This window comes from Hydra viridissima, unplaced genomic scaffold (assembly GCF_058129835.1).
Source record: "Hydra viridissima isolate aposymbiotic clone 2 unplaced genomic scaffold, HvirCarnegie_v1 scaffold_4, whole genome shotgun sequence".
In the NCBI taxonomy this organism is placed as follows: Eukaryota; Metazoa; Cnidaria; class Hydrozoa; order Anthoathecata; family Hydridae; genus Hydra; species Hydra viridissima.
The window spans coordinates 18,312,728-18,328,668 of record NW_028324303.1 but is presented as its reverse complement, the minus strand read 5'-3'; the positions used below and the strand labels follow the sequence as shown (position 1 = coordinate 18,328,668).

Here is a 15,941-nt window from a genome sequence, read left to right as displayed (position 1 = left end):
GCTTGAAACAATTTTTTAACTATTATTTAATAGATATATCTGCAGGACATCGATATGCATGATTTTTTAACGTTATTAAAGCAACCATTGTCTATAAACAACAAAATAGCTTAAAACGCCGAAATTACCCTACTATTTTTGATTGCATTACTTCCCTTTAAAATCTCCTTAAACAGTTCTATGAAATTTCTGTAGACAATTTCTTGAAGTCTATAGAAGATCAAAATATATTTTGAAGTCTATAGAAATTTCTATAGACTTCAAAAAATTGTCTATAGAAATTTTATAAAACTTAATTATTTTTACAGAACTCCTATAGAAATGAATTAGTTTTATAGAAAATCTATAGAACATTTTGTCCTGGGGGTTGCCTTCAAACCTTCTTTATGAGTGCTATGACGCTATGTATCAAGTATAATTCTAAAATTTGTTTATAAATAGTTTATTAAAGTTTAAATACATTTTTTCCTCGTAAATGATTAAAATTACAGTGCCCAATCACTTGAATCACTTAATGTATAGGAATAACTCTAAAAAGTTTTAAACTCTAAATCTACTCGTTGATATTTTTGTTCCGTTCTAAAATACTTGCTCTGTTTTTATGAATTCTTTTGATGGAGTTAGAACATATGGCAAAAATAATTTAACATTTATATAATTCACTTGCTACTTAAAAATGCAACAACTCATGAATTGGATATTGAGTTAGAAAAAAAATAGTTTGTTCAATTGGAAATGATAAAATATTGAAGTTTAAATGAAGCTCTTTTTATAAGTATGTATTTACTTATGCAAAGTAATCGGTAGAAATATTGATAAATGATTTAGTTTTTTGGAACTTAGTAGTTAAAAACAAAGTATAAAGTTATAAAACAAAAACTTTTTCTCAAAGGAAAAGAGACATGAAGTTGTTGTATTTCATTTTAGTAATAGGGAAACTAAGGGAAATACTCACAGAATATTTTTATCCTGAGCGAAAATCTTCTATATACTCCGCCGTAGTGTATAAAAGTACAAGAACAACTGAGTTACATTATATATCCAAAGAATATCGTCACTCTTACGAAGAATGCATTACGTACTGTTTTAAACCTGACTCTCCTTGCAAATCAATTTCTGTTCAAAACATAAATGAAAGCACAGTTAGTTGTTCTTTTTTTAGCAAAGACGTTCTTGAAACCACGAAAGAAAAAGGGTATTTATTTGTAACACAAGAAAAGGTAAGTGGGACTCTACAAATAATAACAATCAAATAGCTTTCTAAGTTGTTGTTCCCATATCTCAGCGTATGATATATTTTTGAACTCGTCTATTTTAGGCTAAATGTTCTCAGAGTTGTAGTTTGACAAAAAACCCGTGTGGGAAGTGTAAATGTAATCCCTCTTGCTCTGTAAAAAGCAGAAGGCAGCACATGTGCAATTGTATAGAAGGTGGTTTTTTAAAATATCGAATTTGGAAAGTAATTTAAACATTTTCGTTTTTCATGTTCGCCACAAAATTTTGAAATGTTTTATGTTCAAATATTTTAAACATTTTTTAAAAGCCACTTTTAGCTTGTTAAAAAGTGTTGAAAACATTCGTTTAAAAATTTCTTTTCAGTGGCAGGAGAAGCAAGAAGTTGTCAAAGTCATTTTGATCGAGGGTTCAACCTTACCGCTTTATACAAAATTAATCCAAGTGGAAATGCATCCTTTTTTACTTTGTGCGAGATGAGTAAGAAAGAACTACAAAACGAAGGTAAAGAGCAAATAACAACTAAAAATCCTTTTATTATAGTTTAAGGTTAAAGCATCGATACATACATATATACATGCATATATATATATATATATATATATATATATATTTATATATATATTTGTATATATTCATATCCTTTTTTTTTTTTTTTCTTAGTCAATATGTGTCTATTTAAAAATGGCTACTATGTCTTGGGAAACAGTAACCAAGATTTATATCCAACAGGTGACAACAAATGCCCAGAGTTTTGTATTTTTGAAAAAAAAAATGGTAAAAATGAAATTAACTCAGTTGTTTGGCTGAATGATAAATGCGAATGTTTAAATGGATTGATTACGAACGATCCTAGTGGAACCAAAACGACTTACTGCATCTTAGGTAAACAGCCGTAAGTTTTTGGTTTAACGTTATCAAATTTAATAAATGAAATTTTTAGACACTTAAGCAGTCAGTTGGTTTCGGTATTGATGAAATAAACCTTCGTCTCTGCATTTTGTTCTTGCTGGCTATAAATACACGCTAATAACATAATATTTGTTTATTAGCTAATTAAATATACTTCAAGAATTTCAAACCATGAAAGTGTATTTTTCTTTAACAGTAACTTAAACTTGTTACTTTTTTAAATAACACTAATAATATTTGTGCATTGATAATCAAATAAGATTAAGATATTAAGCATAAAAAGTACAACTTCAATACACTCTCTTAACAAAACTAATATTTTTCGGATTAGAGAAATTAACGGTTGATGACAAAAAAAATAAGACTGCGTTTAATTGAAACTTGGATGCACTAAATCTATTAGTTGCGTATTATATGTATTGTTTTTATTTTAATACAGTTTTATTTTAGTTTTAAATTAAAAATAAGCAATTAAAATTTTACGTATGAAAATGAAAATAAAAATAATCTGAGGAGGGGTTCCGCCGTGAGCGTGTATATAGTTTTTAGATTACACTTATTGTTACTTTAAAGCAGAAAAAATACCAAAAGCAACCTACACCATATAACTGAACGTGTAGATAATGGAATTGGAACTCAACGAGTTAAAGGAAGTGGTTTAGTCGCTAAGCTGAAGACCATGATTGAACACAATGATGGTGTCTCACAGAGGCGAGCAGCTAGAAACTTTTTGTGCGATTAGTTTTTTATCTGCAAAATATAGTTGAAATACTCAGATATTAAATGTAAAAAAAACAAAAAAAAAAAAAAGATTCCAATAAGAATAAAAAACGCTAAATAAGAACGAGATCCAGTCGCTTGTTCAAAAAATACAAAAATCATGAATCAATAATTAATGACGAATCTTATTTAACTTTAAAGCACAACGCTGTTAATGGACAACAAATTTTCTACCCTAGAAACACTTCTATAACACTACCAATCGTAAAATAGAATCCAGTTGAAAAATACGAGCAAAAAGTGTTTTTCTGGATTTGTATTTCAGCTAAACGCGAGGTTAGAATTATTTTGTTCTATCTCCAAGTTTAAACTTTGGGAGAAAGTTTTTAATTTTTTCTAAAAGTAAAAGTTGTTTAAATCTTTAGCTTTAACTTTTAAAGAAATAATAACTCATGCTTTAAATAGTTTATGTTTAAGCAAATTATTTAGAAAAAAATTTATAAAATAAAGCGTTTTTTAAAAGTTATTATTACTAACTAAAACTAATAAATCATTTTCTCCCAAATTTTAAAATGGGAGATAGAACAAAATAATTCTAACCTCGCGTAAAGGTATTTGTAATTCGTTTTTTTCACTTTTTAAACCATCAAACAAGCAAGAATTATACCTGAGCGATTGCAAATAAAAACATAAAAAGATTTGTTCCTTTCATCAAATTAAACCATTTAGATAACAACTAAATATTCTGGCCTGACCTAACAACGTCACATTATGCAAAAACTGCATTGGATTATTTCAGGCAAGGTAGCATCAATTTTGTTGAAAAGGAAGACAACCCTCCCAACGTACCAGAATGTAGGCCTGTTGAAGACTTTTGGAATTGAAAGGAGAAGGTGCAAGAACAACTGGAACTACTGGAACAGTATACAAGAACACTGGAAAGCAGAAACAGTTGATCAACGTTGCAATAGAATAAATTATTGTTTGAATAAGATCGATTTTACTGCCATACAAAGTCTAATGGGATCAGTAAATGGTCAAATCGATAATATTTGAAGAAATGGAGTTTTATTAAAGAAATATACATTTTAAAAGCATAAAAAATTCTCTACTTGAATTTTTTTTTTTTTTAGTTTGAAAAAAAATCGTTTAAAATAAGGGACTTAAGCCTTTTTAAACGCAGTCTCATTTTTTTCTCATCACCCGTTATGTTAACTATCAAAATTTTTTTCTTATACAGGTGCTCATGGTGAATGTCAAGCTACCTCTGGCAATGTAAATATAAATGGGAAAACTGTAAGTTCGCTAACTTTCTCAAACGATCTTTGCGTACAGACATGCAAACTTTATTCCACAGACAATCCCAACATAGACCCAAATTTTAAATTGCGTGGAATAGATGTTGTTTTTAATGCTGGTTTATGTAAATGCGCCCTTGGATATTATGCAACTATAAGAGGAAGTGATCCCGCTTATTCTTACTGTATATTACAACTTCTCCAGTCTTCACAAACCTTACCTAACAGTTCAGGTTTGTCAGTCCATAAGTTTACTTAAAATTTACTTTAAAAAAATCTAATTTAAGTTAAATAATTTATAATCCTTTTTTAGTATGGATTCCCATGATGACACGATTTTCTAGTATGGAGTCTGATTATTGGAACAAAGATTACGAGGCTTATAAAAATGGTTTTGGACTTGATAACCAGCAATGGATTGGTTTGGAGAATCTTCATCAGTTAACTAAATCTTTAAATACTGACATGAGAATAGATTATTCGTTCCGAGGGGATAATACTATTAGTATCATTTACAATAATATTCATGTTGATACCGAAGAACAACTTTACAGATTTACCTACTCAAGCTACGACGACAGAGGATGTAAGTTTACTGTTGTTAACAACATGTAAGTTAATAAGCTGAATTGTAGTCCTTTGGAGTGCAAGATTATTTTGTAATTGGGTATTTAAATTCAAAGCGGCATAGCCATTTACATATTTTTGTAAAGTTTTTTCCTCACACTTTTTGTTAATACGTCAGTCAAAAAATCCCCTGTGTCACTACCTAAAAAGAAACTTTGTGTGTACAAAATTCCACTTTATTCATCGATCTGCCCTCCTTGAAGAGTGATATACTCCAACGCTTTTTAAACATTTCCACGTTCGAATGTTTACATGCAGATACACATTTTATCCATCGACACAAAAGAGGCGCAAAAAATTCGGTAAATAATTTATGTCAGAGGTTTTCTCCATATTGAGGTTTTTTTAATGTTTTCTGGTGTAATCACGTCATTAGGACATCCCGCGTGTTAAAAATCACTTTTAAACTTTGCAAACTTCGACAAAGATATTTTCTAAAGAGCAGATTCTTTGTAACATACGAATTTTTGTTTTGTCACACTATCAGTGAGTTAGTCCCGGATTTTTTGACCATAAGTATTTATGCGAAAGTCCATCAAGTATATATGTGAAAGCATAAAGTATATAAAATATGTAAAATAAAAAATAAAAAAATTAGAAAACATTTATTATTAAATATTCAAAACATTCTACATATATAGAAATGATAATTTACTAAATATACGATCTGTAAAAAATATACAAAACTGTTTTGATAGCAGCTACATATTTAAATAACTTTTTTGCTATTTTTATTAGCTGGTGAAATTGATAGATTTAACTCTCAAGGGGCTCAATTTCTTCCTTGTAATAAATGGTGGTCATACACATGTGACGCAAGTATGATGTATCCCAACTCAGTGCAAGGAGCTCGCTTTAGATCACAAGTAAACTTGCAGTGGATTAGGTTTTTGTTACGCACTTATTAGTCATCACACATTTGTCAAAAAACATTTTATCGAAATAGGCAAGTATTTCCACATTAAACTACATTACTATTAAGTATGTAAAATTAAATTTACCTATAACTGTCACATCGAACTATATCACTTTGCTGTTGTTTATCTTTGTTTACGTTAGTAAAAATTTTTTTTGTTGTTTTTTTTGTTTGTTTAGTTTCAAATGAAGAGTTTAAAAAAAGATACCAAAAAAAAAATACACGTGAATGAAAACATGCAGTATTCTAACCAAAAACATCGAAACAACTTAAACGCCTCGTATATACAAACTTTATATTTATGTGAATTAATTTTAAGCCATAATAAAATTCAATCTATAATATATAAGGGAATTTCAATTAGTGTTTATATAAACTCTTTAAATAAAAAGTTTTTCAAAACTAATTTTATGTTTTTGTTGAAATGAATATGAAAATGAACGATCTGTGTAAAAAAAAAAAATTAAAATAACTTTTCACATAACGGTTAAACTAGATTTGCGTTTAAAATGAACTCAAGGTGAGCATTTTAATTTTCTTGCGGCCCTGACTGCATTATGCAATACAATGGGAGTATACAAAATCATAAATATTCTACTTTAAGATGTCCACATTTTAGGTATGAAGCAGTACACCTGCTAATCATCTCGTAAACTAGGTGGAAGTTTTTTTATTTCAACTTTTTATGTTATGCAACAACATAATATAGATGATTTTTCAAAACAATATATCAAAGATTTATATAATATTTTTTGAAACATTTTTGAATTGTTCGTAAATTCTAATAATTATTTGTAAACTCGAGTGACTATTTGTAAATAAACACGATTGATGTAAAATAAGCATCCCAGGACAAAATTTGTATAGACTTTCTTTAAAAAAAATTAATCTTATTTTTATAGGCTTTTGAAACATATTGTCTATAGAAATTCAACTATCAGAAGTCTATAGAATACGCAATTAAATGTCTATAGAAGTTTCTATAAAAAAGATCAATACTATTTTCTATAAGCTTTTAAAACATGGTCTACAGAAATTTAACTATAGAAAGCCTATGGAAGTTTATGTAGAACGTATTTTTCGAAAGTGTAAAGAAAATACTTTTTATTATCATTTCAGATGGTCTTTAGAATTGATGGAATACATTCCATCGAATATAGTCTATATTATATTTCATACGTTGTAGAATTTAAAAAGTCTATAAAACTGCTATATATTGCAACTTTATAGACTTTTTATGATATTCTGCAAACCATCTGCACATAAGGAATATTTGGACATAATTGCACATAAGGAATATTTGGAATTGGGATGAAAAATAAGAAGAAAAGCATTTACAAACTTTTAAAACAAATGACTATATATTAAATAATTAAAAAAGACAGAAATACAATATGTATGTTCTTATAATATCTTTCATATTTTAACTCTTCTTAACTTTCAACGCAATGTCTAATTTTATTTTGATTGCTGTTTGCACATACTTCCAATATCTGACAGACACAAGCTAAAAATACAAAAAAGTTCAATTAGATATTGATTTCTTTTGTTTAATAAAGAAATTTAAATGCTATAACTAATAACCAACAACACCATCAACAAGGTCTTGATAAACTTTGGGTTTTGCTACTTTTTAAGGGTGAGTATTAATTTGCTTGCCAGAAAAACTGACACTACTTAATAGTTTTTGTTTCCCACCAAAAGATCATTTACAAATCTAATCGTACCATGCGATTTTTTACATTTGCTGAATTTTACGTGGTCAATGTATATTTTGTGACCTGGTACTAATTGTCTCTAAATAACAAAGTAAAAGTATTATGACTATAACTCATAGAATTAAATATGTAAAGATAGATAAATTTTGCAACATGATAATATCTTACTCTACTAAATCCGTCATTGCAATTACGTTCTTTCCAGATTGAAATGGATAAACAAACAGGCAAATCAGTAAGATTTGAGTTAGAAACAAGACTATGAAGGCATTACTATTTGATATGCTAAACGAATCATTAAATTTATCAGACATATCAGAAAAGTTGAGAGTATGAGAGGTTACTCTACTAGACCCATATGAATCGCTGGGTGTCTTCCACTTCTAAAAACAGGAATGAAAACTGAGCAACGTTGAAGTCACATTTATTTCCTAATCCAACAATCATTTAATAAGTCTGAATATTGATTTAAACTATAAGTAAGACTTTTTGCCATTTTTGGTACATCATAAGTTAAGGAAGAAAGTTCACGGGCTTGTTTAACTGAAAAACTGCATTGGATAAGTCCTGGGTTGATCATTCTAGTGAACTAAACACAATTAATCCCTAAAAAAGACATTAAAAGAGATAAGTTAAAACAACTAAAATTAATATTACTAAATGCACTGCATTTAAGAAACAATATAGGCAAATAGAAAACAAAACATCATTCACTTTTTTCATTCTAAAATAAGAACGTAAAGGAATACTGAGTTTAACTAGCAAAAATTAGAAGTATTTGTAACATACCATAAATAGGCAATGTTTTCAACAACTTCAATATTTTGTTTAACACGCAATCATTTATTTTTTGAACAACTTTTTCAATCACAATTCTAAAATAAGCTGAGGAACTAGAATGAAATATTTTAAAATAGTATTTAACATTAATAAAAAACAGTTTTCAAAAATGTTCATCATAACCACAGGATTAAAGTTATCTGATTTGGTTATGATGGAACAACTTTTACAAGGGTGTTTGCTTGATTGTTCAGCTCCTCTTGCTGCATTCTCGCATTGGTTTTTTAAAAACAAACATTAATATAAACTCAGTATCAGCGTTTTTCTTTCCCTACTACATAAAATCTTATCTATGTATACGACGTTCTATTCCCATGAGGTTCATACAACAATAGCCATTAGAATACTCATAAATGAATGCGTGGTAAAAATCACGTTTATCTGCAAGATTTTTACCACGTAAACGTGACACTTTTAATTCACCAAATGCACACAATTATTAATTTCTTGAAATATAAAATATTATAATACTTGTTTCATTTTAAAAAATGGAAATTGTACAACTGCATATAGAAGTATATATATATATATATATATATATATATATATATATATATATATATATATATATATATATATATATATATATATATATATATATATTCAAGTTGTATTATTTTCAAATACAATATCTCCTGTTCGTATAAGAGTGCTCAATATTTTGCATAAATAGAGCAATATTTATATATATTTATAAAACGAAGAAACAACAACTATGTATGGTACTTAAAGTTTCATGTCTATCGGCAATCATCAGCCATGAAATATAAATCAAAAATCTATGAAAACCGTTACAAATTGCAAAAATTACTCTATCGTGTGCTCTGACGTCATATTAGGAAAAAGAGGAGGAAAAGAAATAAAGAAAGAAAGAAAGGAGATAAAGAAAGAAAGCAATAAAGAAGATAAAGAAAGAAAGCAATAAAGAAGTAGAGAAAAGAAAAGAAAGAAAGAAAGAAAAGAAAAGAAAGAAAGAAAGAAAGAAAGAAAGAAAGAAAGAAAGAAAAGAAAGAAAGGAAAGAAAGAAAAGAAAGAAAAGAAAAGAAAAGAAAAGAAAAGAAAAGAAAAGAAAAGAAAAGAAAAGAAAAGAAAAGAAAAGAAAAGAAAAGAAAAGAAAAGAAAAGAAAAGAAAAGAAAAGAAAAGAAAAGAAAAGAAAAGAAAAGAAAAGAAAAGAAAAGAAAAGAAAAGAAAAGAAAAGAAAAGAAAAGAAAAGAAAAGAAAAGAAAAGAAAAGAAAGAAAAGAAAAGAAAAGAAAAGAAAAGAAAAGAAAAGAAAAAAAAAAAAAAGAAAAGAAAAGAAAAGAAAGGAAAGAAAAAAAGAAAGAAAGAAATAATATAGGCCTAGTCACCAGTATCAAACTTCGAAATAAGAAATTTATTTCTATGCCTGCATTTTGAAACCAATTCGTTCTTTTTATTCAATAATGGCAATGAAAATCTTTTAAAGAACGCAATTAGTTTTGCTGAGAAGCACATAACAGTTAATAATGATCAAAAAATGATTATCAAACGCGCAAGAAAACCGTTACTCTTCAATAATGATCAAGTTTGGGTTAAAAAGAAAAGCGGTTTGTTTGATGTTACCATGGCTGCTTTTGACGGTGCCGAGGTTTGTGAACTTGTTGGTATTTTCCTACTTTTCCAACTATCGCAACATTATAACAAAGCTGATTTGGGACTATATTGTGAGGAGGGAAGATGAAGAAAATTGTAAAAATTATCCTTAAGTTTTCACCCAACTCAAGCATATAACATTCGAACGAAGAAAAGAATGAGTCAACCAAAATACCAGGTGGATACAGATGAAGACTCCACGGGAAGAAACGGCAGGGTCACATTTTGAAAATTTTGACATTTTACGCATTCTAGCTTTATTAACCACAAAAGTATAGTTTGTATTTGAATTCAAATCAAACAAACAAATTAATGCATATTTAAAGTTTGACGGAATGAAATCTCTTTTCTTTATTATACAAAAAATTACCTCCCCGAAAAGCAAATTTTTAAGAATGTGAATAATGTTCAGCACTTACTAAAAGACATCAACCAAGTTTACCTTCCTTATTTTTTGAATTATCAAGACTGATATTGATAGCTTTAAGTCCTTGTTTTTCAAAATAGTAACAGATGACTTGGTTGATGTAAATTTAGTAAAAATGGCGGCTAATGAAAAACCATTAGAAATGCTAAAGAAATTCAAAAAACGAAAAAGTAAGGAAAGATTACGTGAAAGTAAAAAAAAAACAAAGACTAGCATCACATAAAACAGGACTTGAATGTAATTGTAAAAGGTTGAAATGTTTCGAAATTGTTAAAAGAGAAGATAGAATTTCTTTATTAAGTTATTTTAACTCTCTAGCCAGCAAGGATGCTCAAGATTCGTGTCTTGCTAGTTTAATAACTTTAAATAATGTTTCAAGAAGAAGACCACGAAATATCGATTCAAAAAGTTATAATAGCAGTTACAAATATAAACTTTTTATTACAAATCAAGAGGTAATAACGAGTAAGAATTTGTTTGTTCATGTTTGCTTTTCTGCATTTACTTCAATCTTTGGGATAAAGAAGGGAAGATTGGAGACAATAAAAAGAAGTCTTTTAACCACAGGCAAATTATAATTTTTTATTGAATACATTAATAATTATAAAATCTTTTTTCTTAATGCAAGTTTTTAATAACATTAATCTTATATAAAAATTACGTTTTTTCATTATATAGGTCACTCACCCCACGATCAAACAGGAAAACACAAAAATCATTATAATAATTTTACTCCTGAACTTAAAAATAAGTTATGTGATCACATTTCTTCTTTCAGAGGTCAAGAGTCTCACTATTCTCAAAATAAAACTAGGCGACTATATCTTCCTGAAGAACTGAATATTACCAAGATGTTTAACCTGTTTAAAATCAAGTATGGAAATGATAAATTGTCATATGAATCTTATCGCAACATATTTAACACTAATTTTAACATTTCTTTTGGGTACCCTAGAACTGACACTTGTTCTAAATATGATGAGTTTAAAATTAAACTCGAATCAATTAAAATTGAACTATCTCTTAATTCAGAGTGCAAAAAGCTTAAATAACAACTAGATGAGATAGAATTACAGAAAGAACAACACCACAAAGATGCCGAAACATTTTATGTTAGAAAACGAAATGCACAGTTTAAAGCACAAAGGGAACAAAGATTTGAGTCAATTGCTTTTGATTTCCAAAAAAATCTCAATTTACCGAATCTATCAACCAGTGACTTTTACTACAGAAGAAAATTGGCATTTTATTCATTTAATATTCACGTGCTTTCAAGTAATGAAGTTTTTTTGTATTGTTATGATGAAACTATTGCTAGAAAAGGGGCTGATGAGGTAACGTCAATGTTATATGATCTTTTTATGAAACATTTAGACAAAGAAATTCGATCTGTAGAGCTATTCTGCGGACATTCTTATATGGAGTGTGATAAAGATATGGGTTTAATTAATTGCAAAACAACTGCATGTATTCCATCAGATTGGATTAACACATTCGGAAATGCTCGTAAAAGACCCACTCCATTTCAAGTTGTAGAATTGATGCAAGATATGGTAAAAAATATAACTGATTTTTTAAGACCATTTTATAAGAACAAATGTCCAATTCCAACACGTCCTCCTCGTGAAATTTGTTTTAGAGGAGACTCAACTGGCATTATATTTCATCGTGATTCGTGGAATGGGTTATTATTAAAAACAAATTTAAAAAATAATAGGAAGATTGCTATAAAAGGTGAGATCCCGATTCTATATAATGCAAAACTTTGTATCTCCGAGGCAAAGTACAGAGACCTACAAGTGTTAAAAAAGTTCACATCCAATACAGAGTTTTATGATTCTCTGCCTTACAATCAGGAGCTTGTCGAGGCATTTCATGAAAATATTGACTCTGAAGATGATGAATAAATAGACGCCTTTTTTCATTTGTAGTTTGACCTTTCTTTTTTCTTTTTTTGTTAATGTTTCTTGAAAGATTTTTAAAAGTTAATGTTTTTCTTTCTCTGCATTTAAACTGAATCAATTTATAAAATTAATAATCACAAGATATTGAAATATTGATGTTAAAGATAAAAATTGAGAATACACATAAATATTAGCTTTGTAGTTACATTTATCCATAAAAATTTAAAACTCATTTATTATCAGGAAAGATTCCCTGCAATAAATACCTGTTTGTACATATAGTTTTGTGAAAGAAAAGTGACATCTGTATGGACAAAGCTTAAAACCTTAGAATTAAAAAGAAAAATTGCATTTTGTCACCAACAACAAAAAAGTATTTTTAATTTATACTGGCCCCAAGACCAGTATAAATTAAAATTAAGGTCGATACTAGATTCCAGTGGTGAAGTCGGTTGATAAAAAAGCTCCTGCCTGATTTTATTTACAAGCTAATATAAAATAATTAATAATTTAACTTTTCACTTGATCTAAAAACTAAAAAAGACAATACCGGGAAAAAAACGGCAGAGTCCAAAATAAACTTCACTTAAAAAATAAACTTCACTTAAAAAAGAAATTTCACTTAAAAATGAAAATTTCACTTAAAAATGAAAATTATTGCACTTAAATTGAAAGTATAACTCTAATTGCATACGAAAATGGTTATTTTTGCAATATACTTTAAAAATCCACACATTTTTTCTAAAAATTTAAAACCTATATAGGTTTAAAAGGTTAAAAATGAATTATCTCAAAACGAAAAAATGTGACCCTGCCGTTTCTTCCCGTGTAGTCTTCACATGTTCAATGAGTGACTCACATCATTAATGTTTAAAACTGTTAGAAATACAATGGTATTAATTTAGTTAGTTCTCGAAAGTTCTTCCACCTTTCTGAGACAAAGACTAATAAAAAGAAAATTTGTAAAAACCTGTCATATAAATAAATGATTAAGCGAAAAAGAAGAAAAGTTAAAGATAACAACTAAAGACGTATACATGGAGACAAATTCAACCTGTCTTGATAAATAAATGATGAATGAGTAAGGCAACGATATACAGCCAAAAACTACAAAAAGAACGAGAGAAGGAAAAGAGCATAACACTGTATCTTTTGCCGATAGCGACACACCACCCATGGCTGCGTATAGTGCAACGCCTGCAAATTTAGCCAACCGCGAAAATGCGACCAGAGAAGTTGCAAGGCTGAAAGACGAGAACAGAAAGCTAAAAATGCGTCTACAGAGGCAAACGAATAGCCAAAATCAGGATTATAACCAAGCTACAGTAAATCAACCAACCTGCTTTATATGCAATAAGACGGGACATTTGGCAAGACAATGCAGACAAGAATATCAAGATCCCAGGATTCCACAAAGTAACAACTCGTAGTATCTGTACAGGAAAAACGTTACGCAACAACCGCAATGGAGAAACAATAGAGACTGGACTCCACAACATTTTGATGACCAGAACAGAAACATGGGCAATAAATACATTCAACCTGATTCGAATAACCAAAATGGGAGATCCATTACCTCAAATAATCCACAACAAACTTATAAGGATAATTACGTAAAATCAAGACCACAAAATAACAAGTGGAATAACTTTCAAAATACACGAGCAGGTACCTATGAAAGTCAAAGAAATGATATGTCAATTTGTATACTAGGCGTAGATAGTATTGCTCAATATCAGGAGAATTATTTCGAAAATGATGACGACATAACCATGGAGTATGATGATACAGATGATTACCATAGAAATGACTGTTATGATTACGGGTATAACCCCTACACAAACAATCAGATGTCAACTTTTGATGAAAGATACCCAAATGAAACCAACAACGATTTTTACGATAATGCACCAGCAAGAAATTATAGGTCTTATAGGATGGATTGTCCGCATTTCAACACCCCAAATAAAGATGAAGATAACCTTATGCAACAAAAGATTCAGAACTTACGTGAGTATAATAAACAGATCACCCATTAGATGAACTGTCTACAAGATCAGTTTCGATATTTGTTACAAAACATTACTAAATGAAATTCACTGCAACAAGAGAACAAGGAAATGGACAAGAAAGATTTTGATCAACCAAACACAACAATTTATGAACCCCAAAGTATGAAAGACGTCAATTGTGAAGATCTAGTAATTATCAAAAATGAAACAATTTCATTAAGCAGTTCCCATGAAATTGAAAGTAATGTAGAAGTTGATCAAAATAACACTGACGAAATAGTCACAAATACCTACCCCGAAATGCTTAATGATAATTCTAAAGTTGAGACAGAAGATTATTTTACACCTGAACATTTCACTCCAGAACATAACGAATAAATAAACGATAAAGTTGAACAAAAGGTAGAAGAAGAGACAATTATTCCTGTTACCATAGTAGATATACACGAACAGCATGTAACTGATGAAACTCCGATTGAAATACCAAATTTATGTTACGAAAACCAAGGACATATTGATACTTCCTCTAAGCCAAAAGTATTAGACTATCTTAATGAAAATGACATAAATAGCAGAAAAACAACAACTTCTGAGTTAGAGATTAAAATTCAATCAGAGAGCGGTAATTATAATCATGATAAAGAAGATCAGCTGGGAATTATTGAAACACCTTTTAACAATGTCATTTTGAATGCAATTACTGAAGAAGAGTATTGTACGACAATGGAAGAACATAGAGAAAGTAGTATCTTAAACCAAATGAATTCAAGTTCTCTAAAAGACTTAAGTTCAAGTTCAGAAAACCAAGGCACAACTCAGTTGAAAGTTAATGATAATCATGATATCAAAATCCTCAAATATGCAAATGTGTTCCCTACAAAATTGAGACTCTAAAAAGAATTAGAGTATACTTCTGAACCAGTTAAAAAGCTTCATCCTCTAACTCTAAAGAAAGTTACTTCAGATCAGCTACCCCACTTTCCCTACAAAATTGAGACTCTAAAAAGAATTAGAGTATACTTCTGAACCAGTTAAAAAGCTTCATCCTCTAACTCTAAAGAAAGTTACTTCAGATCAGCTACCCCACTTTCCAACCAAATACATGCCATTCAATCGTTCATTTCGTTTTTCTGAGCCGTATAAGGAAAGTGGAAACCTTACTATGACTGCTCTACTTTTGCAACTCGTTTTATTCATTCCAATATTACTTCTTTGTTCGAAAGTCACCGATCATGAACCGACATGATTTTAAGATGATTAAACCACTTATCAATGAACACATAAACAAAGTAGGAAATCAGTTTAAAGCTTTCTTCGAAAGTCATATATCATACTCCCATAGCGTTTCAAAGTTCCCCATCTTTCTCAAAATACCAAGTATAAGGAATTATATAGTTGCTAACTCTTATCAGGAGAATAATATTTTTGAGTCACCATTATCTAAGCAGTACTCGACTACAAAAACTCAACGTTTTATGAATGATTATAATGCATTAAGTAAAGTAACGAAAAACGAAATTAAAGTTCCCTTGGCTATTATGTTAAAAGTTCCGTCAGAATTAAATATACCAGTAAGAGCACCAATAGTTAAAACCCAAGAATACAATCAGAAGTTAAACAAAGTAGATTTAATGACAAATAACTTATTCATTTTAATATTTTGCTCCAGGTTTACCAAAAGGGTAAACGAATTTAAGGAAAGTAAAAAAAAGGTATAACG

At 29.0% G+C, this 15,941-nt stretch overlaps 2 protein-coding genes across 2 annotated transcripts; both read left to right on the top strand.

The window, feature by feature from the left end:
- Positions 1–723: 723 nt before the first annotated feature.
- LOC149890271 (uncharacterized) lies at positions 724–6,112 on the top strand. Its single transcript, XM_090084785.1, has 8 exons — positions 724–1,220; positions 1,319–1,430; positions 1,600–1,737; positions 1,897–2,118; positions 4,106–4,396; positions 4,477–4,749; positions 5,529–5,736; positions 5,886–6,112. The coding sequence occupies exons 1-7, from the start codon at positions 903–905 to the stop codon at positions 5,696–5,698; spliced, it is 1,524 nt and encodes a 507-aa protein (XP_089940911.1). The 5' UTR covers positions 724–902; the 3' UTR covers positions 5,699–5,736; positions 5,886–6,112.
- Positions 6,113–11,633: 5,521 nt separating this feature from the next.
- LOC149890270 (uncharacterized) lies at positions 11,634–12,236 on the top strand. Its single transcript, XM_090085892.1, has one exon. The coding sequence runs from the start codon at positions 11,649–11,651 to the stop codon at positions 12,210–12,212; it is 564 nt and encodes a 187-aa protein (XP_089942018.1). The 5' UTR covers positions 11,634–11,648; the 3' UTR covers positions 12,213–12,236.
- The last annotated feature ends 3,705 nt before the right edge of the window (positions 12,237–15,941 follow it).

What these genes read in the sequence shown, in the direction of transcription:
- LOC149890271 (XM_090084785.1), top strand. Translation starts at nt 903, where the DNA reads ATGAAGTTGTTGTATTTCATTTTAGTAATAGGGAAACTAAGGGAAATA. An exon ending in TATTTGTAACACAAGAAAAG is followed by an intron (nt 1,221 to 1,318) that starts GTAAGTGGGACT and finishes CGTCTATTTTAG; the next exon opens with GCTAAATGTTCTCAGAGTTG. An exon ending in CATGTGCAATTGTATAGAAG is followed by an intron (nt 1,431 to 1,599) that starts GTGGTTTTTTAA and finishes ATTTCTTTTCAG; the next exon opens with TGGCAGGAGAAGCAAGAAGT.
- LOC149890270 (XM_090085892.1), top strand. Translation starts at nt 11,649, where the DNA reads ATGTTATATGATCTTTTTATGAAACATTTAGACAAAGAAATTCGATCT.